General features: G+C 37.0%; 1 protein-coding gene across 4 annotated transcripts in view; it reads right to left on the bottom strand.

Moving 5' to 3' along the window:
* Window positions 1-5,161: 5,161 nt before the first annotated feature.
* ptprz1a (protein tyrosine phosphatase receptor type Z1a) overlaps window positions 5,162-27,587 on the bottom strand; it is a 141,905-nt gene continuing 119,479 nt past the window's right edge. For all 4 annotated transcript variants that reach the window (XM_033635022.2, XM_078168332.1, XM_078168333.1 and 1 more), the window contains 11 exons: window positions 27,008-27,142; window positions 26,510-26,673; window positions 26,284-26,419; window positions 24,576-24,722; window positions 24,349-24,442; window positions 24,117-24,190; window positions 23,784-23,915; window positions 21,451-21,609; window positions 7,750-7,892; window positions 7,487-7,622; window positions 5,162-6,120 (listed from right to left, as the gene is read on the bottom strand). In XM_033635022.2, the coding sequence (XP_033490913.2) occupies window positions 5,977-6,120; window positions 7,487-7,622; window positions 7,750-7,892; window positions 21,451-21,609; window positions 23,784-23,915; window positions 24,117-24,190; window positions 24,349-24,442; window positions 24,576-24,722; window positions 26,284-26,419; window positions 26,510-26,673; window positions 27,008-27,142 (1,464 nt within the window). In that variant the 3' untranslated portion in view covers window positions 5,162-5,976. The remainder of the gene's footprint in view (window positions 6,121-7,486; window positions 7,623-7,749; window positions 7,893-21,450; window positions 21,610-23,783; window positions 23,916-24,116; window positions 24,191-24,348; window positions 24,443-24,575; window positions 24,723-26,283; window positions 26,420-26,509; window positions 26,674-27,007; window positions 27,143-27,587) is intronic.

The raw sequence follows: 27,587 nt of genomic DNA, 5'->3' as shown, positions 1-27,587 counted from the left end.
ACAACAAACTTGGTGATGGTGGCAGAGGTTGTTATACTGTACCTTCAAACAGAGGCAGTGTTGTAGATGGCAGGTTGTGTAGCCGTTATATATGCGCTGCTCTCTGCCCTCCGCTTCCTCTTTCCTCCCTTTTCACCGTTCTGCGCGCCACACCTGTTGCTCATTCGCTGATTGCTGCCTGCGGTTTGGTCAGTGTCTGTTGCTTTCAGGGACGATGGGAAAAGACAACACTGCATGCAAAAATATTCACTACACAATAAAAACAATCCCGTAAAACTTGATTAAAACTAGCACAACAACTTAAACATAATAAATAAATAAATAAATAGACTAAAACATGCAGAAAAGTATTATTAAAACATGCATAAAAACCCCCATCAACACTGACCCTGTCACATATACATCCCGACATGTCAAGAGAGAGAATTTATTTTTACTATATTACCGTTCCATTTCGCCATCATTTAATAATTTTTTCGTCGTCTCCTAAGGTCATGTTTCACTAAAACTACACTACACTGCCTCCATATCAGTAAGCTTTCAGAAAACGTGCACAAACACTGACGAAATGAATGGAGAGTACGGACAGAATGCTCTGTCTGTCTCTGTGTTTATATCTAATGTTGAGCATAACTGAACCCTAAGATGTTTATTAAAGACAGAGTCGGTGTGGATTGGTTAACAGAATGCTTTTGCACCACCAAGTGGCAGCCTTTGGGGCTGAAAAATGAAGCCAACACAGAAGTTCTATAAACTGCAGTTCCTCTAATGGCCACTATATCCTCAATCCTCTATTCAAAACCACTCAATCCTCATGGACCTCCATGTTAAAATGCTGAACTTGCCAAAACAAATGTTTACAGCCTAGTACAAAAAACGGTTTTGGTCTCTATGGTTAATTTCAACATTCATGAAAATGTACAGATAGTTAGAGGCAGGGTTCACCCTGGACAGGTCACCAGACTATCACTGGACTGACACATAGAGACAGACAACCATTCACACTCACATTCACACCTACGGACAATTTAGAGTCACCAATTAACCTGCATGTCTTTGGACTGTGGGAGGAAGCTGGAGCACCTGGAGGAAACCCACGCTGACACGGGGAGAACATGTCGGAGCACCTGGAGGAAACCCACGCTGACACGGGGAGAACATGTGGGAGCACCTGGAGGAAACCCACACTGACACAGGGAGAACATGTCAGAGCACCTGGAGGAAACCCACACTGACACAGGGAGAACATGTGGGAGCACCTGGAGGAAACCCACACTGACACAGGGAGAACATGTCAGAGCACCTGGAGGAAACCCACACTGACACAGGGAGAACATGTCAGAGCACCTGGAGGAAACCCACGCTGACACAGGGAGAACATGTGGGAGCACCTGGAGGAAACCCACACTGACACAGGGAGAACATGTCAGAGCACCTGGAGGAAACCCACACTGACACAGGGAGAACATGTGGGAGCACCTGGAGGAAACCCACACTGACACAGGGAGAACATGTCAGAGCACCTGGAGGAAACCCATGCTGACACAGGGAGAACATGTGGGAGCACCTGGAGGAAACCCACACTGACACAGGGAGAACATGTCAGAGCACCTGGAGGAAACCCACGCTGACACAGGGAGAACATGTCAGAGCACCTGGAGGAAACCCATGCTGACACAGGGAGAACATGTGGGAGCACCTGGAGGAAACCCACGCTGACACAGGGAGAACATGTCAGAGCACCTGGAGGAAACCCACGCTGACACAGGGAGAACATGTGGGAGCACCTGGAGGAAACCCACGCTGACACAGGGGGAACATGCAAACTCCACACAGAAGGGCTCCCTCCTGGGATCGAACCAGGAACCCTCTTGCTGTGAGGCGACAGTGCTAACCACCACATCACCATGCCGAACAAGAACCAAGATGTCAACGGCCAAAATGGCAAACCCGAGCCTACAAAACTGAAGTCCACAAACCAATGGGTGACATCAGGATAGCTATGTTCATGCGCACCACTCACATCTCGCTTCCAGTGGGGATTCCCAGTTAAACATGCAAATTAAACCAAAACTGTCTTTGTGACCTGTTGAGTTAAGTGGAATGTTTTTTATTTGAGGGTGGTGTTTTGGTGAACTGAACCTTTAAGCTTTTCCTACATCATGTTTTTACTAACCTTCTGAACATCTTTAAAGCTCCTGTTCATACTGGTTCTTTACTCACCATGGACTCCCTGCTGCTTTGCAACTACTAAAACACTTCAAGTACAGCACTGACGTGTATGTATTTTATTTAAGTGTCTTTATTTTTTGTTAATTCTTACTCATACTTCTATTTTATTTATGTGAGAACTGTTACTTTTCAGATTTATATACAAAAATGTACACTCACTGGCCACTTTATTAGGTACACCTCTCCAGTACCAGGTTGGACCCACTTTTTAATTCTTGGTGTCACAGATTCAACAAGGTGCTGGAAACATTCCTCAGAGATGTTGGTCCATGTTGACATGATGACATCACACAGTTGCTGCAGATCCATGATGAGAATCTCCCGTTCCAGCACATCCCAAAGGTGCTCTATTGGACTGAGATCTGGTGACTGTGGAGGCCATTGGAGTACAGTGAACTCATTGTCATGTTTGAGATGATGTGAGCTTTGTGACATGGTGCGTTATCCTGCTGGAAGTAGCCATCAGAAGATGGGTACACTGTGGTCATAAAGGGATGGACACGCTCAGCAACAATACTCAGGTAGGCTGTGGTGTTTAAACCATGCTCAGTTGGTACTAAGAAAATCTCCCCCACACCATTACACCACCAGCAGCAGCAGCCTGAAGCGTTGATACAAGGCAGGATGGATCCATGCTTCCATCTGAATGTGGTTTTTCCAATCTTCTATTGTCCAGTTTTGGTGAATTGTAGCCTCAGTTTCCTGTTGTTAGCTGACAGGAGTGGCACCTGGTGTGGTCTTCTGCTGCTGTAGCCCATCTGCTTCAAGGTTGGACAAGGTGTTGTTGCTTCAGAGATGCTCTTCTGCACACCTTGGTTGGAACCAGTGCTTATTTGACTTCCTGTTGCCTTTCTATCATCTTGAACCAGTCTGGCCATTCTCCTCTGACCTCTGGCATCAACAAGGCATTTTGGCTCACTGGATATTTGCTCTTTTTGGGACCATCCTCTGTAAACCCTAGAGATGGTTGTGCTGAAAATCCCAGTAAATACTCAGACCAGCCCGTCTGGCACCAACAACCATGCCACGTGCCTACATTCCCAGAAGGTATTGAGTTGCTGCCACATGATTGGCTGATTAACTATTAACGAGCAGTTGAACAGGTGTACCTTATTAAGTGGCAGGTATGTATGTATATGTAAAGTGTGTTTTGCTTTTATTACTTGTGGCTCTACAGAACTTTAACTTGTAGCTGAGTTCACGTGCACGGTGGTATTCTGCTTTTCTTTAAGTAAAACATCTGAATACTTCCTCCACCACTGTCTGTAATCTACCACTTCCTCCAGAAGAGGAGAAAAAGAAAAAAAAAAAAAGACAATCAGCTCGTTTGTTTCCACTCCATTTGGAGGCAGCCATGCAAACTAGGCCACCAAGCAGGGGATAATTGGGCATGTAATTATGAAAGGTCACAAATGCAAATGAAGGTGTGGATACGGCGGCCGGTCAAGATGACGTCTGGACACTTGACCTATTTTCCGTCCTGAAAAGGCGTATTTCCTGCAGAGTCTTAGCCTGGATTAACACATGGGAAATCAATTGGAATAACGGGTTCAGTGCAGGGATTAAAACATGACTCCATAAAGGGAAAATACATAATCCACAGGTCGGACACGACTCGGTTTTCATCAGACCACGTCTTTATTTTCTCTGTTTCTGTGTTTGTTTCATTAACACCTCTCTCCTCCCCGGCTCACGGGGGTGTCTGCTCCATCTTTTGTCTCGCCGTTGTGACCTCTGACCTTGGACCTCCTTCCTGTTGCTTGTCTGCGAGGAGCTGAGGCTCATTCTGCTGCTGTAAGTTACTCTGAACAAACACATCAGCTGAAGGCCTAAAATGTAAATGTAACCTGCTTTCTCAGACTGTCTCTTCATCCTCCTGCTGGGAGTCGCATCACAAACTTTTTATCCCAGATATTGAAAATATTATAAGATCGTAGTTTGTCTGTTAAAATAAATCAGTGTGACATCCACTAAATTACCATGAAATTTACTGTGGATATTGATGATCCCCACAGGGTGAACCCTGATATTTTTGGTAAAGCCCTACTAAGGCCGGACTAAAAATACATTTGTACACAAAAATATTAAATAAAGATTAAACACCCCGCGCCCATTCCTGCTCCTCATGGGATGACCCCTGCATGCTCTTGACAATGGCAGAGGTTCACAAGGACAGTCTGATGTCATCTGGTTCTCTCTGAAGTTTTAGACTCGTCCCACAGTGCAGATATGTCAAGCATGTACAGCCTTAGCAAAATTAGCAAATGTAGGAAATGGTCCCAGCTGATGATGTGACAAACAGCTTAATTAAATTAATACGAAAAAAACATAAATATTATCTGGCTCTGGTTTGCCAGTTAACTTGCTGAAAAGGTGATATTTTTGAAAATCAGAATGGACAACATATGTAAATTGAATATTTTTTTTAGAAATTATGTATGTAAATTTATATTTTTATAATAAAAATATTATTATTATTATTAATAATAATACTAATAATAATAATTTGTAATTAATCATTTAGAATATTAACCATTTTTCAAATAAATTAAATTATTAATTCATTAAAATATTGATTATTTTTTTATGAATTGTTTTTAAATAAAATTATACATATATATTTTATATTTTTTAGAATTGTTATTATTATTATACTATAATTTATATACATTTCATAATTATTGAAATTACATATAAATATAGATTTGTTTTACAAATTCTGTTTGAAAATGTGAAATTTGACTTGATAGTTTGGCCTCTCTTCATCTTTGTAGCGTTGTTGCAAATGTCAAAGTATAGACGGGTCAGCTCTGAAAACTTATTTAGTAACATTAGTTACAATTAGTGATATTAGTGCCTTTGGTAAAATGAATCTTTTTCTTGATGTGTTATAGTTCAGCACACAGGAACAAAACAGTCCAACAGGCTCTTTCTTTGGTGTTCTTTCACTTATTTAATCCCCTAACTAATAATCCAGCAGTGTTTCATGTCCAGCTAAAAAAAACAAAACATGTCAGTACCCCATGCATCACATTTAGTCTGTTACAAAATCCAGAATATAAAAGCATTAATGTTCTCCAACTAAGCAATTAGAATCAAACCATGACATTTGAATGCACTAAAAATGGTAAAATATAAAAATCTAAAAGTATAAATAGAAATTTGGTCCATCGAGTTGATTACTATAATATTATTTACATTAGATTATTATTTTTTTTATTATTCCAGGCCCTTATTTTATATTTGACTTCAATAGCACACTGCTGCTACCGTTGCGATGGTATTTACAGAAAGGAGTTCAGTGCAGGAGCTCTATAAAAGACAAGCTAACAAAATATCTCTGATGTAAAAAGATGCAGTTTTCCCTTTTTTCCTGTTTGGCTCAGTGCCAATAAATACAAAGGTTTAGGAAAAGTTTGTTAGTCGAGCGAAACGTTTTCAGGGCAGTACAACGTTAAAACATCAGACAGTTAGTCTACAGCTTGTATCGAAGTTAGAAGTACAGGATGAAAAATACAAAAAGGCACACAATACAAAACCGCAGGGAGTCCAGATCCAGCAAAGGAGAAGGTCGTTCAACCTTCAGCCTCAAACTACGACACAGAGTCCTGAACGATGAGGATCTTTATTTAGTGGTTGTGGAATCGGGAGAAGTTCTGTTGGTGGTGTGAAAGTGGAAGGACAAAATGCTGCTGCTCATTTGTAAAAGTAAACAAGAGTTCTTTGTGTTTTTGTTTTGGGCGGTTACACCAGGGATTCAAGGCTCTCAGCGGTGCTGGCAGTTCCCACCACGATGGTACCGTTGTTGTCGGACGACTGGAGGGTTTTCTCATCTTCTTGCGTCCCGATGAGACTCAGCATGGCTTTGTACAGGAACTGGTACTGCTCCTGTAAAACAAAAAGAGGTAAGCAAATGATTATTTACTGGTATTTCAGTATCTCGGTATCTTGTTGCATGTTCAGTTACGGGTCTGTAATTTCTGAATAATTTCTTCTTAGGTCATCATAAGGGTGCTTTCACGCCTGCCCTGATTGGTTCGGTTCAATCAACCTCAAGTTCGTTTGCCCCCTCAGTGTGGTTTGTTTGGGCAGGTGTGAACACAGCAGCCAGCCTGGTCTCAGCAACCGGACTGAGACCTTCTTGAAGAGGTGGTCTCAGTCCGGTTCCAAAGGAACTCTGGTGCGGTTGGTTTGTGGTGAGAAGGTGTTCCGACCTGGATGTGAAGCAACTGCAGTCACATGACACATTGTTTGGGTTAAACATGAGCATGTTACAGTCCTGGAGGATTATTAATGTGCACCTCCTCCTGTACTGCCTTAATATGCACATTCAGCACATCCAATGCATCAAAACATTGTTTTCTAGTTGGAGCCGCGCCTCGTTTTCAAACTGTATGCTTTGACTAAAATGAACAATGACAGCAATATAGTCCACGATGAGCAGCGCTAAAATCAACCTGCGTAGTTGTCCCTCCATTGTGACATTAGAAAGTGTCACATTTATCTTGCAAGTGTACTCTTCTTCAACGTTTGCTTTACTTCCTGGATTTTTCCCACATGGAAATTCTGACCAATCAAGAGCAGCTTTCTCACACGAGGCATTTGATCTGGTCCTCTTGTAAATGCTCGAGGTCTGAAAGCACCCTAAGAGAACTGTCTAGTTTGGTAATAATTATGGAGGAAACAGGAGGAACGGCTGCATTATAATCCAAGTAAATATTATTCCTTTATCACTTGGCAGCATACCGTTTGCATCCATAGCTGACCTGTGCTTAATTACTCAAGCAACTAATTGGATTTCGTAAGTTGGTAATTTACCAAACACTGCCTTCATTTTACATAAAGTGTTACTATGATGCTGTGTTGTCGTGAAAATAACAAGAATTTGTGTTGCCATCATGACCAAAACTATTTTTAATGCTGTGCCTTTAAAAAACACCTTTTAGCATCCAAAAATGATGCCATTGCGGGGCATTCAAAAGTCATTCTCAGACAGCTCTGTCTGACTGTTGGTGTTTCTTGACCCATCAGACTTTTTTTGATATCACCAAGTTTCCAGATCTCAACCATTAGTTGGTGAAAATTATGTTGTTAGGAGATGGAAGCACTATAAGAATGACACCCAAGTTGTAATAAGCTGTAATTATTCTGTCTAGCATAAATGCTCTCATATGTAAGTCACAGGAGAAGTGTAACAAAGTGTAACAGACAGTGCATTATCGTCAGCATATTGTGAGATAGACAACAGCCTTACGATGTCACTGAAGATTCCCGGTCTCATAAGGTGCATCAGCTTGGCTACTTGGAAGACATCAACCGAACCCTCTGCCTCCAGCTGACGAGTCAGAGACGATAGGGCGCAGAACGTTCCTGCCGTGACTCCACCCTCACTAGAAAAAGGGAAAATCAAATCTGTCACTGTTGTTGATCATCACTCACAACATATATTAGAAGAAAAAAAACCTTTAAATGTCTTTATTTTAAAGGTAAATGTTGACTACTCTGTGAAGGTCTTACTCATCGTGCACCACAGTGGGGCCGTCTTTTGCTGCACTCTCCTCTTTCACCAGGTTAAGGAGCTCGAAGGTGTTGCTGATGGGACTGTCTGGATTTGGCCAACGCGGGGCACGGTAGTGTTTCACCTCCAGAACATAGTCGTCCTGTCAAGATGGAGAAGGAAGAGAGCAGACGTCTGTCACAACACATTGGTGAGTTTTCAACTTTTTGTCCTTTGACCCTTAAAACAAAGTGGTGTCTGTTTAGTATATTTTTGAAGGTCCTACATTGGTTTATACTGTGCAATACTAATCCTATTAACAACATAAATCTCATATCATACACAGTGGCATCAGAAAATATTCAGACCCCGTTAGTTTTTACAAGCTTTATTGTGTTGTAGATTTAATTTTAAGTGGCATTTTTTGCCCATTAGTCTTCACTCAATGAGCCGTAAAGCAAAAGTGAAACCATTTTTCTCACATACCATAAAAGTTTTATAAAGAATTGTTATAGTAAAGTATGTCATAAAGTATGTCATAAAAAATGTCATAGTATGGTATATCATGAAAAAATGTCAGAATAAAATCATAGTTTAGTATGCCATAAAAATGAATGAACTGAAAACATCACACTGAAATATGTCATAAAAAATGTCAGCGTATAACATGAAAAAACTCAATCAAAACTGCTGTCACAGCAAAAAAAAAAAAAAGTCAAAGTAATGTAAGGCAGAACAAAATCATTAAAAAGTTATAGTGAAGTATGTCAAATATATCGTGGAAAAAGTCATAGTATAGTATAGCATAAAATATAAAGAAAACAAAGGATGATTTACCAGAATGTGATAAAAATACCATTAAAATAAAATCATATTATGTAAGGGAAAAAAATATCAATAAATGGTAATAGTATAGTGTGGCATAAAAATATCACTACAAAGACAGAATAATATGGTATGGAAATATTATTAAAAGGTCATAGTATAGTATGTCATTAAAATGTCTTTTACAAAGTCATAGTATGGTATGGCTTAAGAATATCTTTTAAAAAAATCAGAATAGTACAGTATTAAAATATTAAAAAGTAATAGTATTATATGGCGTAAAAATAGTATAGTATAGTTTGTCATAAAAATATCACAGAAAAGGTCATGGATTAGTGTGGTACGAAAATATTCTTAAAAGGTCATTTAATAATGGTATATAGTATATTATGCATTAAAATCTAATTCAAAAACAAAATATCATTAAAAAAGTCAAGAAATGTGAACTATTGTATGATACATGCGCCCCTCTACTGGTTAGATTATGAAGATTTGTCATTCATGTGTGTTGTGTTTTTCTTCTCAGGTGTCGCTGGTCTGCCTGACTCTCTGCCCGACAGCCATGAAAAGGGGGCGGGAGGTGTTTCTCAAAGTCAAGGAAGGATCCTAAAACGGCCGAATTTCAAAGATGCTACATCATCAACCCCCGCCGAAGGACTGTTTCAATGTCAAGGGCCTTTGTGAATCTCACCAAGGACTGAGTCCTTCCTTCAGAGAAACTGAGATGAGTTGGGGCACCTCCCCTCCTCCCCCCACTATTCATATGATAACATGTGACATGATCTGTACTTTTGCCTTTGTTATTTTTCTGTTCATGTTCTTTTTGGTACATCTGGTAGTTTTATTTTCACAGCTTTATTTCTGTTAGGTTTAGTTGTTCTGGTGGTTTAAGTTAGAAGGGAGAGCCCAGATCCTACAACCCTCCATTGGTTGGTCTGGGTGTCTTCCCTTCCTTTTATTCATTCTAGCCGGCCCATCAGTCTCTTTGTTAGTAGACTTCATTTGGTTATTTTGATCTGTTTAGTGGTCACACTTTTTTTAAATGAGCTGAATAATATTTTGTGCGACTCCTGGACTCTTCTATTAATATGTTTCACTGACGTTTGGTAAGGAGCTTTTTTGGGGTCCTAACACATATATCATTAAAATAAATAAGAAAATAAATGAACAGGACAAAAAATGAATAAGAAAGTCACAGAAGTATAGTAAGTCAAAAATTGTTAAACAAACAACAAAGTATGGTATGTCCAGAAAAGAAAAACCCCAGCATAGTATAGCATGTCGAAAAAAGCTATAAAAACATCATAGTATGGTATGTTGAAAAAAGTCAGTATAGCATGTCAAAAAAAGCTATGAAAACATCATAGTATAGCATGTTGAAAAAAGTGGGAAAAAAAACGACAAAGTATAGTATGTCGAAAAAAGTCATACTATAGCATGTTGATAAAAGTTATAAAAACATCATAGTATACTGTAGCATGTTGGAAAAAGTGATAAAAATGTCACAGTATATCATGTCAAAAAAAGTCAGTATAGAATGTCGAAAACAGTGATAAAAACGTCATAGTATAGCATGTCGAAAAAAGCTATAAAAACATCATAGTATAGCATGTTGAAAAAAGTATTAAAAAAAGTCATAGTATAACATGTTGAAAAAAGTGAAAAAACAACATAGTATAGTATGTCAAAAAGTGGAAAAAACAACAAAGTATACTATGTCGAAAAAAGGCATAGTATAGCATGTCGAAAAAGCTATAAAAACATCATAGTATAGCATGTCGAAAAAAGTTTTAAAAAAAAATGTCAGTATAGCATGTCGAAGAAAATGTCATAGTATAGCATGTTGAAAAAAGTTAAAAAACAAAAAGTTTAGTGTGTCGAAAAAAAGTGATAAAAACGTCATAGTATAGTATGTCAAAAAAGTGGGGGGAAAAACGTCATAGTATAGTATGTCGAAAAAGTGGGGGAAAAAAAGTCAGAGTATAGCATGTCGAAAAAAGCGACAAAAAACAAAAACGTCATAGTATAGTATGTCGAAAAAAGTGGAAAAAAAGTCATAGTATAGCATGTCAAAAAACGTGATAAAAAAGTCATAGTATATTATGTCAAAAAAAAGTGATAAAAATAAAAACGTCATAGTATAGTATGTCAAAAAAAGTGATAAAAATAAAAACGTCATAGTATAGTATGTCAAAAAAAGTGATAAAAATAAAAACGTCATAGTATATTATGTCAAAAAAAAGTGATAAAAATAAAAACGTCATAGTATAGTATGTCAAAAAAAGTGATAAAAATAAAAACGTCATAGTATAGTATGTCAAAAAAAGTGATAAAAATAAAAACGTCATAGTATAGTATGTCAAAAAAAGTGATAAATAAGTCATAGTATAGTATGTCGAAAAAAAGTAATAAAAATAAAAACGTCATAGTATAGTATGTCGAAAAAAGTGGGAAAAAAGCCATAGTATAGTATGTCAAAAAAATGATAAAAATAAAAACGTCATAGTATAGTATGTCGAAAAAAGTGATTAAAAAGTCAGTATAGTATGTCGAAAAAAGTGATAAAAAGTCATAGTATAGTATGTCAAAAAAAAGTGATAAAAATAAAAATGTCATAGTATAGTATGTCGAAAAAAGTGATAAAAAAGTCATAGTATAGTATGTCGAAAAAAGTGATAAAAAAGTCATAGTATAGTATGTCGAAAAAAGTGGGGGAAAAAAGTCATAGTATAGTATGTCGAAAAAAGTGATAAAAAGTCATAGTATAGTATGTCAAAAAAAAGTGATAAAAATAAAAATGTCATAGTATAGTATGTCGAAAAAAGTGATAAAAAAGTCATAGTATAGTATGTCAAAAAAAGTGATAAAAATAAAAATGTCATAGTATAGTATGTCGAAAAAAGTGGTAAAAATAAAAATGTCATAGTATAGTATGTCGAAAAAAGTGATAAAAAAGTCATAGTATAGTATGTCAAAAAAAGTGATAAAAATAAAAACGTCATAGTATAGTATGTTGAAAAAAGTGAAAAAAAACCCCGTCATAGTATAGTATGTCAAAAAAAGTGAAAAAGTAAAAAAAACCGTCATAGTATAGTATGTCGAAAAAAGTGAAAAAAACATCAATTGTTAAAAAAGAGTGTGGTTTGAAGTATAAAAATTTCCAAAAGAAACTAGTCTTTTATTTCAGTACACTCCTATTTGGGGAAATAAGCATTTTATATCAGGAAGAACAGATGCTGTATTTAGAAAGTGGGCATTAAAGGGACTAGAAAAAAGTCAGGATCTGTATCTGCCTAACTCGGATAACATGTTGTCATTTGAAGAAATTAGACATAAATATGATATAGATAAAAAATATTTCTTTCAATTCCTCCAGCTTAGAAATTACAGTAGGACGAGCCAAAATAATCCTTTAACCAGACCTTGGAAAAAATTGTATCTAAGGACAGCTTAAGTGAAGGTGCTATATCAGAGTTATATAATTATTTACGATCAAATTCAATTGAAAATGCAGATCATAAACGAGAAGCATGGAAGGAAGATCTAGGCAGATATATCATTAGAGGACTGGCAATCTATATGTACTAAGGCTCACACCCAATCAGTTAATACCCAATTTAGACTATTACAGTATAAATGGTTGATGAGAATTTATATTACGCCAGCTAAATTAAATAAATACAATAGGAATATCCCAGATATACAAAATGCACTGAGGTGAAGGGGACATTATTCCATTATATGTTGCAATGCAGCAAGATAAAATCTTTCTGGGAGGAGGTTAAAAAAGCAATAGAAAAAATTATTTCAAAAAGAATTCCGATGGATCCTGTCTTTGTCTTAGGACTTTATCCAAAAGGTCACAAGTACAACAAAAGTGAACGAATAATAATAGACATGTGTCTTTTACACGCCAAAAGGTCCATTGCAATGTTTTGGAAAAAGACCAGCAGGCCAAGTGTTATGTATTGGGTGAGGCAAATGCTGACAACTTTCCCTTTGGAGAGAGTGACGAAAAGGAAGGCAATATAGGTTTAAAAAGATATGGGAACCGTTTAATGAGTTTGTTAGAAGTATTGATCTAGCAAATGACAATCAAGAGGAAGAAGTAGTCAGTTATGTAAACCTCATAACAGGATTAATGAGTTCAAATACCTGTAATTGTAATAGGTCATTAAAGTACGCACAAAATGTTTTATGGCTGAAAAGTTGACATTTGTTAAGTGTATGTGTATTGTTTATTTGTAATTTGGTTTTGTTTGTCTACAACACTTGTACCACAGCAGGTGCCTTTGTTAATGAGGCACAGGTCTACATATTTCATATAATTGTGTGTATATATACAAGTGTATGTGTATTTAAGAAAATGTTAATAAATATATTGTTTAAAAAAAACCTGTCAGAGTATAGTATGTCAAAAAAAGTGATAAAAATGTCATAGTATAGCATGTTGAAAAATGTCATAGTATAGCATGTAGGAAAAAAACAACAACAGTATAGCATGTCAAAAGAAGTTATAGTATAGCATATCGAGAAAACTGAAAAAATGTCAAAGTATGGCATGTCGAAAAAAATCATAGTATTGCATGTTGAAAAAAGTGATAAAGCCATCATAGTACAATATGTAGAAAAAGTCATAGTGTAGCATGTGGAAAAGAGTTATAAAAGAGTCACAGTACAGTATATAGCTATAAAAAAGTCATAGTATAGCATGTCGAAAAAGTGGAAAAAAATGTCATGGTATAGTATGTCGAAAAAGTGAGAAAAAAAAATGTCATAGTATAGTATGTCAAAAAAGTAAAAAAAAAACCAAACAAATGTCATAGTATAGCATGTCGAAAAAAGTTTAAAAAAAACGACATAGTATAGCATGTCGAAAAAGTGGGGAAAAAATGTCATAGTATAGTATGTCGAAAAACTGAAAAACAAAACAAACGTCATAGTATAGCATGTCGAAAAAAGTGGGGAAAAAAAACAAACAAACGTCATAGTATAGCATGTCAAAAAGAGTGGAAAAACAAAGAAGAAAACAAACGTCATAGTATAGCATGTCAAAAAAAGTAAAAAAAAACAAAAAAAGACATAGTATAGCATGTCGAAAAAGTGGGGAAAAAATGTCATAGTATAGCATGTTGAAAAACTGAAAAACAAAACAAACGTCATAGTATAGCATGTCGAAAAAGTGGAAAAAATGTCATAGTATACTATGTCGAAAAAGTAAAAAAAAAAAAAATGTCATAGTATAGGATGTCGAAAAAAGTGGGGAAAAAAAACAAACAAACGTCATAGTATAGCATGTCGAAAAAAGTAAAAAAAAAAAACAAAAACAAAAAAACGACATAGTATAGCATGTCAAAAAAAGTGGAAAAAAATGTCATAGTATAGTATGTCGAAAAAGTGAAAAAAACAAACAAACGTCATAGTATAGCATGTCAAAAAGAGTGGAAAAACAAAGAAGAAAACAAACGTCATAGTATAGCATGTCAAAAAAAGTAAAAAACAAAAACAAAAACAAAAAAAACGACATAGTATAGCATGTCGAAAAACTGGGGAAAAAATGTCATAGTATAGTATGTCGAAAAGCTGGGGAAAAAATGTCATAGTATAGTATGTCGAAAAGTTGAAAAACAAAACAAACGTCATAGTATAGCATGTCGAAAAAGTGGAAAAAAACAAACAAACGTCATAGTATAGCATGTCGAAAAAAGTTTAAAAAAAAAAAAAAAAAAAAAAAAAACGACATAGTATAGCATGTCGAAAAAGTGGGGGGAAAAATGTCAGTATAGTATGTCGAAAAACTGAAAAACAAAACAAACGTCATAGTATAGCATGTCGAAAAAGTGGGAAAAAATGTCAGTATACTATGTCGAAAAAGTGAAAAAAAACAAACAAACGCCATAGTATAGTATGTCGAAAAAGTGAAAAAAGTCAAAGTATAGTATGTCGAAGGAATTAAAAAACGACATAGTATAGCATGTCGAAAAAGTGAAGAAAAAAAACACGACAGTATGGCAGAAAAAGTGAAAAAACCATCATAGTGTAGTAGTAGTATAGTATGTAAAAAAAAAAAAGTCATAGTATAGCATGTCGAGAAAAGTGAAAAAATGTCATAGTATAGCACGTCGAAAAAAGTGATTAAAACGTCATAGTATAACATCTCGAGAAAAGTGATAAAAATGTCATAGTATAGCACGTCAAAAGAAAGTGATAAAAAAGTCATAGTATAGCATATTAAAAAAAGTGATAAAAAAGTCATAGTATAGCATGTTGAAAAAGTGAAAAAAATGTAATAGTATAGTATGTCGAAAAAAAGTGATAAAAACGTCATAGTATAATATGTCGAAAAAGTGGGAAAAAAAGTCATAGTATAGTATGTCGAAAAACTGAAAAGAAAAAAACATAGTATAGCATGTCGAAAAAAGTCATAGTATAGCATGTCGAAAAAGTGAAAAAAAACCCCATCATAGTATAGTATAGTATGTCGAAAAAGTCATAGTGTAGCATGTGGAAAAAAGTTATAAAAGAGTCACAGTACAGTATGTCGAATAAAGCTATAAAAAAGTCATAGTATAACATGTCGAAAAAGTGGAAAAAAAACAAACAAACGTCAAAGTATAGCATGTCGAAAAAGTGGAAAAAACAAAAAAACAAAGAACGACATAGTATAGTTGAAAAAAGTGGAAAAACAAAAAACAAAAAATGACATATAGCATGTCGAAAAAGTGGGGAAAAAATGTCAGTATAGTATGTTGAAAAAAGTCACAGTATAGCATGTGATAAAGTGATAAAGTGATAAAATCGTCATAGTATAGCATGTTGAAAAAAGTGATAAAAACGTCATAGTATAGTATGTCGAAAAGTGGAAAAAAATGTCATTGTATAGTATGTCGAAAAACTGAAAAGAAAAAAAACATCATAGTATAGCATGTCGAAAAAAGTCATAGTATAGCATGTCGAAAAAGTGGAAAAAAAAAACCCATCATAGTATAGTATAGTATGTCGAAAAAGTCATAGTGTAGCATGTGGAAAAAAGTTATAAAAGAGTCACAGTACAGTATGTCCAATAAAGCTATAAAAAAGTCATAGTATAACATGTCGAAAAAGTGGAAAAAAAAAAAACAAACGTCAAAGTATAGCATGTCGAAAAAGTGGAAAAAACAAAAAAACAAAGAACGACATAGTATAGTTGAAAAAAGTGGAAAAACAAAAAACAAAAAATGACATATAGCATGTCGAAAAAGTGGGGAAAAAATGTCAGTATAGTATGTTGAAAAAAGTCACAGTATAGCATGTGATAAAGTGATAAAGTGATAAAATCGTCATAGTATAGCATGTTGAAAAAAGTGATAAAAACGTCATAGTATAGTATGTCGAAAAGTGGAAAAAAATGTCATTGTATAGTATGTCGAAAAACTGAAAAGAAAAAAAACATCATAGTATAGCATGTCGAAAAAAGTCATAGTATAGCATGTCGAAAAAGTGGAAAAAAAAACCCCATCATAGTATAGTGTAGTATGTCGAAAAAGTCATAGTGTAGCATGTGGAAAAAAGTTATAAAAGAGTCACAGTACAGTATGTCCAATAAAGCTATAAAAAAGTCATAGTATAACATGTCGAAAAAGTGGGGAAAAAAAACAAACGTCAAAGTATAGCATGTCGAAAAAGTGGAAAAAACAAAAAAACAAAGAACGACATAGTATAGTTGAAAAAAGTGGAAAAACAAAAAACGACATATAGCATGTCGAAAAAGTGGGGAAAAAATGTCAGTATAGTATGTTGAAAAAAGTCACAGTATAGCATGTGATAAAGTGATAAAGTGATAAAATCGTCATAGTATAGCATGTCGAAAAAAGTGATAAAAACATCATAGTATAGTATGTCGAAAAAAGTGATAAAAACATCATAGTATAGCATGTCGAAAAAAGTGATAAAAACATCATAGTGTAGCATGTCGAAAAAAGTGATAAAAACGTCATAGTGTAGCATGTCGAAAAAAGCGATGAAAACGTCATAGTGTAGCATGTCGAAAAAAGCGATAAAAACGTCATAGTGTAGCATATCGAAAAAAGCGATAAAAACGTCATAGTGTAGCATGTCGAAAAAAGCGATAAAAACGTCATAGTGTAGCATGTCGAAAAAAGCGATGAAAACGTCATAGTGTAGCATGTTGAAAAAAGCGATGAAAACATCATAGTATAGCATGTCGGAAAAAGCGATAAAAACGTCATAGTGTAGCATGTCGAAAAAAGCGATGAAAACATCATAGTGTAGCATGTCGAAAAAAGCGATGAAAACGTCATAGTGTAGCATGTCGAAAAAAGCGATAAAAACGTCATAGTGTAGCATGTCGAAAAAAGCGATAAAAACGTCATAGTGTAGCATGTCGAAAAAAGCGATAAAAACGTCATAGTGTAGCATGTCGAAAAAAGTGATGAAAACGTCATAGTGTAGCATGTTGAAAAAAGCGATGAAAACATCATAGTATAGCATGTCGAAAAAAGTGATAAAAACGTCATAGTATAGCATGTCGAAAAAAGTGATAAAAACATGATAAAAACATCATGGTATAGTATGTCGTAAAAAGTTTAAAAAATGACAAAGTATAGCATTTTGAAAAATGTCATAGTGTAGCTTAAGTCATAGTTTAGTATGTCGAAAGAAGCTATAAAAACATCATAGTATAGTATGTCGAAAAAAAGTGATAAAAACATCATAGTATAGCATGTCGAAAAAAGTGATAAAAACGTCATAGTATAGTATGTTGAAAAAAGTGATAAAAACGTCATAGTGTAGCATGTCGAAAAAAGCGATGAAAACGTCATAGTATAGTATGTCGAAAAAAGTGATAAAAACATCATAGTGTAGCATGTTGAAAAAAGCGATAAAAACGTCATAGTATAGCATGTCGAAAAAAAGTGATAAAATCGTCATAGTATAGCATGTCGAAAAAAGTGATAAAAACATCATAGTGTAGCATGTCGAAAAAAGCGATGAAAACGTCACAGTGTAGCATGTCGAAAAAAGCGATAAAAATGTCATAGTGTAGCATGTCGAAAAAAGCGATAAAAACGTCATAGTGTAGCATGTCGAAAAAAGCGATGAAAACGTCATAGTGTAGCATGTCGAAAAAAGCGATAAAAACATGATAAAAACATCATGGTATAGTATGTCGTAAAAAGTTTAAAAAATGACAAAGTATAGCATTTTGAAAAATGTCATAGTGTAGCTTAAGTCATAGTTTAGTATGTCGAAAGAAGCTATAAAAACATCATAGTATAGTATGTCGAAAAAAAGTGATAAAAACATCATAGTATAGCATGTCGAAAAAAGTGATAAAAACGTCATAGTATAGTATGTTGAAAAAAGTGATAAAAACGTCATAGTGTAGCATGTCGAAAAAAGCGATGAAAACGTCATAGTATAGTATGTCGAAAAAAGTGATAAAAACATCATAGTGTAGCATGTTGAAAAAAGCGATAAAAACGTCATAGTATAGCATGTCGAAAAAAAGTGATAAAGTCGTCATAGTATAGCATGTCGAAAAAAGTGATAAAAACATCATAGTGTAGGATGTCGAAAAAAGCGATGAAAACGTCATAGTGTAGCATGTCGAAAAAAGCGATAAAAACGTCATAGTATAGTATGTTGAAAAAAAGTGATAAAAACATGATAAAAACATCATGGTATAGTATGTCGTAAAAAGTTTAAAAAATGACAAAGTATAGCATTTTGAAAAATGTCATAGTGTAGCTTAAGTCATAGTTTAGTATGTCGAAAGAAGCTATAAAAACATCATAGTATAGCATGTCGAAAAAAGTGATAAAAACGTCATAGTATAGTATGTCGAAAAAAGTGATAAAAACGTCATAGTGTAGCATGTCGAAAAAAGCGATGAAAACGTCATAGTATAGTATGTCGAAAAAAGTGATAAAAACATCATAGTGTAGCATGTTGAAAAAAGCGATAAAAACGTCATAGTATAGCATGTCGAAAAAAGTGATAAAATCGTCATAGTATAGCATGTTGAAAAAAGTGATAAAAACGTCATAGTATAGCATGTCGAAAAAAGCGATGAAAACATCATAGTATAGCATGTCGAAAAAAGTGATAAAATCGTCATAGTATAGCATGTCGAAAAAAGTGATAAAAATGTCATAGTATAGCATGTCGAAAAAAGTGATAAAAACGTCATAGTATAGTATGTTGAAAAAAAGTGATAAAAACGTGATAAAAACATCATGGTATAGTATGTCGTAAAAAGTTTAAAAAATGACAAAGTATAGCATTTTGAAAAATGTCATAATGTAGCTTAAGTCATAGTTTAGTATGTCGAAAGAAGCTATAAAAACATCATAGTATAGTATGTCAAAAAAAGTGACAAAAACGTCGTAGTATAGTATGTTGAAACAAGTCATAGTATAGCATGTTGAAAAAAGTGACTAAAAATGTTGTAGTGGGGTATGTCGAAAAAATTCATAGTATAGTATGTTGAAGAAAGTGAAACAAAATGTCATAGTAAAGTATGTTCAAAAAAGTGACAAAAACATTGTAGTATGGTGTGTGGAAAAAAGTCATAGTATAGCATGTCGAAAAAAGTGCAGAGTCATAGTGTGGTATCTCAAGAAAATTTATGGAATTTTCATGACTATTTACATTGTAGATTCTCACTGAAGGCATCAAAACTATGAATGAACACATGTGGAGTTATGTACTTAACAAAAAAAGGTGAAATAACTGAAAACATGTTTTATATTCTAGTTTCTTCAAAATAGCCACCCTTTGCTCTGATTACTGCTTTGCACACTCTTGGCATTCTCTCCATGAGCTTCAAGAGGTAGTCACCTGAAATGGTTTCCACTTCACAGGTGTGCCTTATCAGGGTTAATTAGTGGAATTTCTTGCTTTATCAATGGGGTTGGGACCATCAGTTGTGTTGTGCAGAAGTCAGGTTAATACACAGCCGACAGCCCTATTGGACAACTGTTAAAATTCATATTATGGCAAGAACCAATCAGCTAACTAAAGAAAAACCAGTGGCCATCATTACTTTAAGAAATGAAGGTCAGGCAGTCCGGAAAATTGCAAAAACTTTAAATGTGTCCCCAAGTGGAGTCGCAAAAACCATCAAGCGCTACAACGAAACTGGCACACATGAGGACCGACCCAGGAAAGGAAGACCAAGAGTCACCTCTGCTTCTGAGGATAAGTTCATCCGAGTCACCAGCCTCAGAAATGGCAAGTTAACAGCAGCTCAGATCAGAGACCAGATGAATGCCACACAGAGTTCTAGCAGCAGACCCGTCTCTAGAACAACTGTTAAGAGGAGACTGCGCCAATCAGGCCTTCATGGTCAAATAGCTGCTAGGAAACCACTGCTAAGGAGAGGCAACAAGCAGAAGAGATTTGTTTGGGCCAAGAAACACAAGGAATGGACATTAGACCAGTGGAAATCTGTGCTTTGGTCTGATGAGTCCAAATTTGAGATCTTTGGTTCCAACCGCCGTGTCTTTGTGAGACGCAGAAAAGGTGAACGGATGGATTCCACATGCCTGGTTCCCACTGTGAAGCATGGAGGAGGAGGTGTGATGGTGTGGGGGTGTTTTGCTGGTGACACTGTTGGGGATTTATTCAAAATTGAAGGCACACTGAACCAGCATGGCTACCACAGCATCCTGCAGCGACATGCCATCCCATCCGGTTTGCGTTTAGTTGGACGATCATTTATTTTTCAACAGGACAATGACCCCAAACACACCTCCAGGCTGTGTAAGGGCTATTTGACCAAGAAGGAGAGTGATGGAGTGCTGCGGCAGATGACCTGGCCTCCACAGTCACCGGACCTGAACCCAATCCAGATGGTTTGGGGTGAGCTGGACCGCAGAGTGAAGGCAAAGGGGCCAACAAGTGCTAAACACCTCTGGGAACTTCTTCAAGACTGTTGGAAAACCATTTCAGGTGACTACCTCTTGAAGCTCATGGAGAGAATGCCAAGAGTGTGCAAAGCAGTAATCAGAGCAAAGGGTGGCTATTTTGAAGAAACTAGAATATAAAACATGTTTTCAGTTATTTCACCTTTTTTTGTTAAGTACATAACTCCACATGTGTTCATTCATAGTTTTGATGCCTTCAGTGAGAATCTACAATGTAAATAGTCATGAAAATAAAGAAAACGCATTGAATGAGAAGGTGTGTCCAAACTTTTGGCCTGTACTGTACATTATTGAATGCTGAAAAAACAAACTATCGTATGTCAAAAAAGTGATAAGAATGTCATAGTATTGTATGTACACACACACACACACAAAAAAAGAGATAAAAACGTCATTGTAAAGTATGGCAAAGTAATTAAAAACATCAGAGTATAGTATGTAAAAAAAAAAGATAAAACATGATTGTACAAAAATGTCATATAATCATCACAGTATCATTTGTCAAAACTGTGATTAAAAACATCATAGTATAGTATGGGGAAATAAAATCTCTAAAAAAAGTCAAGACAGATGTAATAATACAGTTCACAATAAATACAATGAGCATGTCATTGAAATCAGTGCATCATATTTTAAACATCAGCGGTCCATTTCAATAATTTCACCTCCAATAGATAAACTGATGACACTAGCTGTCTGCTGCGTCAAACTGGGCCCCCTCACAGAGATACTGGCTACATGACAACTGGTGACACCTTGTGAGAGTTGTGGGGAATTATGTTCTGCAATCAAGTCAACAACTTGGCTGTTTGAAATGTCTTGTTTTATGTTTGAACTTTTCCTGTGCAAGACTGGGATCAGAACATTTCATGGAAGCTGCAGCTAATATTTGTTCTTATATTATGACAATGTATTACCATCACCTGTTTCCAGTGATTTTTAAAGCTGTCATAAAGTTGCACTAACCTGCGTAGCTTCCAGTACGTATTCCTGGACCACCAGCATGTCCTCGTTGGTCAGACAGATGTGATTCTCACCCCTCTGAGTGACAGTGAACGTCTCATAGCTGATTGGCTGCCCTTTACGGGGCCAGGTGACACACAGCTCCGCCTCCTCCTCCTCCGTCTAACAACACAGGACATCCGCAGATGGTTACATCACACTTTGATCCAACAACAGGAGAGACTGAAATGAATCATCCTGCAGCACCAGAGTGACACGAGATGACAGAGGAGCAACGACCTGCACAGATGGAACGTGCTTTGGTGAATGTTAGAGGAATGCTTCAACATTTTGGGAGATACTCTTATTTACTTCTTTTCTGAGAGATATGAGTTGATGGATATCATTCTCATGTCTGTGTGTTAATGCTGCATGTATGCCATGTCGGCAGAATGGGAAGAACAGGGAAAACTCCATCTCTTGAAGATGGTCAGCCCCAGTGGTCGCCTTGTCATCACTCCATTTAAAAAGCCTAATTTAGGGCTAAATTAATTAGGTCTTTCAATAACCTAAAGCAGTCCTTTGTGCTACCTTAACATCAGTTTTGGCGTTGCTTACAAATGAGACACCTTCTTGTCCAAATATTTTGATCTGGTTTCACTCCGCCCCTTACTGCAGATATTCTCACGTAGACACTTAAGATATTTGAGGCAGGACACGAAGCATCACTTAGTACTTGATGTTTCGTGTCCTGCCTCAAATATCTTAAGTGTCTACGTGAGAGTGTGTTCTGCACAGCTCAACAACAAAGGGGTGTGGGAGTCCGAGCTGGGCACATCATATGCAGAACAGCACTGGACTCTGATGTTAAAAAATGCCAGAAAGATGTCCAGCGATCTTAAAACTAGACTCTCAATGTAAGGTCTTGGACAGAGTCAACTGGACACCATCAAAATTATACAAGCTCAAACTAAAGGACAGCTCTTTATGCTGGAGATGGCAGGGGGGAGAGTGCTATATCGTAGGCAACTGGACTTGCTTGAGTTCTAGATGACTGGTGCAGAGTTGCAGGCTTTGAACTCTATGAGGGTGTGAACCTTTACAAAGTCGTTAAGGTCACATGTGAGTTGTTGACCCACCCTGCCATCATGTGTGTCGTTAGGGTTAGATGGGTCCACCCTACCAACACACATGATGGCCGATTCTACACTCTCTTTTAGCTCTGTTTTTGGTCTCCACCAGCTCCTGAGATTAAAATTTCTCCCGTTAGCTGCTAAATGCACGACTATGTTCATCAGCTAGTATTTAATTTTGTATCTGTGCCATTTGGCAGGTGTGCACAACGAGATTTTCAAAACTTTTTTGGTGAAAAACAGCCGCCTGCTGCTGCTGGAAACAAGATTGATAAGAGCACTTGCTGGTTGGAAGACCAAACTAATGAGCTAAAAGAGAATAAAAAGCTCCTAAAAGCAGTGTTGGTGATAACTGGCTGCTACTCAGCTAGCACCGGACATCAATGTGATGTCAGAAAAATGCTGGACCCTTATGTCAGATAGACATTAAATTTTGGCTGAGATGAACTTTGGGCTGAGTTATTTTATTCATCTACTGACCTACTACTGTACTGTAACCTCATACAACGCTTTGTATGGTATCCTACGAAAATGCACACACGACGGTTTGTATGATATTCTAGGAATTTGCGCCCCACCAATGACCTTATGTATTTAACATAAAATTACTTCTTAGCATAAAGTTGCGGAGGTTAAGTTTTGACATTTGAAATTACTGTGGATAGGTTGGGGACATACCTTTAAATGACCCAAATTTCAGCTTACGTGTTCCAAACACCGACCTCCTGGGAAACGTTCCAGGGGAAAGGCTGGTGTTTTGTGACCTATCATCCAACACAACCCCCCACCACAGCACCAGGCCATTAAAACTGAAGAGGCCTCTTGGATGAGAGGTGAAATGTCTTCAAGAAACTCAAGCAAGTCCAGTTGCCTATGATATAGCACTGGCAGGATGACCAGGATCTGGATTACTGAGAATCTTAACCAACATGACTCACAATGAAGTCAAGGCTTTACTGAGCAGCAGTGGAAATACAAAGCAATTCTGGCTCGCCAAAGTGCAATGCAATGTCTTCAATAGCTGGTTTACGTCACTTCAGCATTCCTGTTGGAGGTGCGAATGTATCACAGAAAAAGCCTTTGAAGGTATTTCGTTTTTGGGGAGCCCCCCCGGACTGTTTGGTCTGAAAAGGTGCATTTCCCAAAATGTTTAACTAATTCTTTTAAATTAAAGTGTACAGACTCTGCACAAACACACATAACACATAACGATGATTTCCTCACCTCGCCTGATGGCGTCCCAGGCAGTGACACAATGACCTGGGCGTTGTGGTCCCATATCATTCTCCAGAAGTCCTTTATGGTGCCAGATAAAGGATTCTGGGTGATGATGAACTCATTGCTCTGCCTGTAACCCTGCAGGAACAGAACCACGACTCAGGATCAAAGATGTTCATGTTTTGTTTTTTTTTACTTTCACATAGTGACTGGGCTGATTTATTTATTTATTTAGTTGGCCGTCTCACTCAGAGTCAGATGAGAAAACTGTTTCTCTGTGATTAAACTGAAACTGATCTCCTCACCTGACTCTGGAGAAGATTTAAAGTTTGCTCTTACTGCGATGTACGACGCATTAATGTAGTCTGACGTTTCCCCTGCCGTCGTAGACAGGCGTACTCGCGACCTCTCAACTGCAAAGACAGATAGAAAATAAGAGTTAATTCCTAATAAACATTTCAGAGTCATGCAGCAGTGTCCTTTCTTAGCCTGTCCTTTACATCAGGCTAACTGATGTCTCCTTTTTCTTTAGGCGCTACAGCTCCTTAACTGTCAAACATTTGGGACTCACCAGGTACCAGAGAGCAGTTTCTGTTCTTGGTGCGGTTGCAGTCCTGCAGCGCTGCAGAGGAGTCGCACTCCTTTGCTCCAGAGTGACAAACCAGCTGTGGAAAACATCTGTTAGTGACAGTATAAACCAACACAGACAAGACACATATTTGAGATTCTGTTTTAGTGACTCATGAAGCTTCAGCAGTCGTCCAGTGAGCACAGAGAACAGTTCACTGAGCTGCTCACCTTGAACTGTTTGTCCAGGCGCGTCCTCCCAGCAGGCCCCGGGATCAGCAGCTCATCCACGTACCTGTGCAGGTGAGCTGCCGCCACCTCCGTCTCTCCGGATAAGATGGCTTCCACCAAGGCATCGTGGATAAAAACATACTGTTCCTGCAGGAGGAGACAGATACACTGAAGAAGTCTGATCACCCTTTTTGGATAGTAAATGAGTATTTATATCGTTCATTGTGAGTCATACAGGCACCGTCTGTTCAGTAATCAGAATGATAATCCTTTGTCATTATTCTACATGCACTGACTGAGAGGTTACATGTCAGATAAAGACTGAATTTGAAATTATTTGTGGGCAAAGGGCAACTCCAAGAAGAAATCTATATTTTAAGTATCAAACATTCAAATTAATTCCCTGAAGTCTTTATAAGGGACCCTTTGCTTATCTATTTGCAGCCCAAAAGACTTCCATACATCCATATTTAAACTGGACTAACATTTTAATAATTAGTTTTTGTGTATACTGCCGCTTCCCTGCACTTTTACTGTTGAATGTTGCAACAACATCCTCATGATGACAATGTTAACGTGATAATATTTACTATGCTCACAAATTTTGTTTAGCTTGTTAGCATGCAAACATTTGCTTAACAGAATTAAACACAAAACACTGCTGGGGCCGATGAGAACGTCCATAGTTTTTTCATAAACTTAATTACTGGACAAAATTAAATATGGTGCTTGATGACAATTCAGGAAATCACCAATGCTACTGGCATTTATCTTGAAGGGAACATGAATGTCAGTACCAACTTTCCTGGCAACCCATTAAATAGTTGTTGATTTTATGAAAAACCCCCAAATGTAAATCTCATGGCAGCGCTACAGGAAACGTTAGAGGTTCACCAAAGTGAGCAGGGTTCATCCTCTGGTAACCATGAATGTCTGAATAAAATGTCCTGGCTATCCATTGTACAGTTGTTGAGATTTTTCAGCCTTCATAAAACCACGCTGCTAACGTTAAAAATTATTATATTTCAACATGTTAATTAACTTTTACTTTTCAACTGTAATGATCCCAGTTTTGATCCAGCTGTGTTTTGCATGAAGATGCTGACTGGGTTAAAACTACAGACTGAATACGAGTGGACGTAGCCTCCAGGTCTGACAAGAGAGGCCAACAGGGAAGTGCCTTAAACCTGCATCCAGGGACATCGGTGGCTTAGTGGTAGAGCAGGCGCCCCATGTACAAGGCTGTTGCCGCAGCGGCCCGGGTTGGACTCCAGCCTGTGGCCCTTTGCTGCATGTCACTCCCTCTCTCTCTCCCCCTTTCATGCTTGTCTGTCCTATCAATTAAAGGCTTAAAAATGCCCTAAAAAAATATCTTTAAAAAAAAAACCTGCATCATGCAATGGCCTGCAGGGGGCGACTCCATTAGTTGCAAAAAAAGTCAAATTGTATATAAGTTGCTAACGCGGCATCAAAATGTGTCAGATCCACCCTAACGTCCAGATATACTTCTCGCTCCAAAAATCCAAGATGGCGACAGACAAAATAACAAACTGGAGGCTTCTTTATGTTAGTCCACAAACCAATGGGTGAAGTCACGGTGGCTACATCCAGTTCTACACTCTATGGTTCAAACTCCAGCCTGTTGTAACACTGACGACTGAACAACTGTGTGGATGTGTGTGGACAGACAGACAAGTTGACCTCTGACCTCTGTCTGAACCAGATAGTTCCTCTGTTTGCGGATGTGTTTGAGGAATCCTGTGATGTTGACGGTGCTTTCATCTCTCATCTGCTTCAGCATGCTGTCCAGGACCACGTATGTGCCCGTCCGGCCCACGCCGGCGCTGCACAGCAACGAGAAAGAAAAAACGAGGTGAATCCAGGATTTACCGACGTGAGGATAAAAGTGAAACCAAAGCGTGATCAGATCTTACCTGCAGTGCACCACCATCGGCCCCATGTCATCCGTCCTGGCTTTGGACGACTTGCGGACGAAGCTGAGCAGTGGTAGAGCAAACTCTGGGACGCCCATGTCCGGCCACTGGGTGTAATGGTACTGAGTCACCGTCCGCTCATTGCTTCGCCCCTTCTGAGAGCCCTAAAGGTGCAACCAAAAAGGAATAATTAAAATCAAACTGGGGGTTAAGGTCTGTATATGTTTAGAAACATTAAAGAAGAGAGTTCAGAAAATTCCTTGACATTTATCACAACTCAAAAGATGTGGATGAAACAAAGCTGGAGAGCACAGCTGAGTTTTGGTGAAACATATTGAACTAATCTGTATCAGTGATTATGATCTCCTGTGTGGGGAAAACAACAACAACAACAACATATGAGGGGATGGAAGTGATCTACGTTACTTTTAATGTTAACATGTCCAGAGAACTTTCAGTTTCCCTGATCTGCTAATAAACAATAACATTTTAACACACCTTCTTGGCGTGTGTGTTCCTGACAGTGAAGGTCCTGTGGGTGTAGTAGGCAAGCACTCTGCTGCTCTTCATCGTCACCAGGAAGCTGCCGAACTCCTCCTGCACCTCCACCGGCCAGTACTGATCACACTTCCTCTGAGGAGACATGAACATATCAAATATTAGGAATTATGATGAAAATGCAAACGAGATTTTGTCTTTATTTCATGTGAATAAAAATGAATATATACTTGAATGTTAAACCAGTCTCTGCTTTTATTTTCAGGTTTAGGAAAGCAAACTGTCGGCCAACATTAAAATGAAAAACTAAAATTTATATTAAAATGTTCTCACTCAGTTTAATCTCATTTAATATTCTCTATGTTGTTTACATATAATAAAACAATTTATTTTATTGATCTATTGTTTGACCATAAACAAATAAAATTAAAAAGTGTCAGCTTTTCACTCTGGAATATTTCATGTTTGTAATTTTTTAAAAAGGGACTAAAAGATAATTAAAGCTGGATTTTTAAAAATATTATAGTAAAGACCTGGTTGGAAGTATTAGAATATATACGTGAACAATAACCACCATGAC

Source organism: Epinephelus lanceolatus, chromosome 5 (genome assembly GCF_041903045.1).
Source record: "Epinephelus lanceolatus isolate andai-2023 chromosome 5, ASM4190304v1, whole genome shotgun sequence".
Taxonomy (NCBI): Eukaryota; Metazoa; Chordata; class Actinopteri; order Perciformes; family Serranidae; genus Epinephelus; species Epinephelus lanceolatus.
This window is presented reverse-complemented; position numbering and strand designations above follow the sequence as displayed.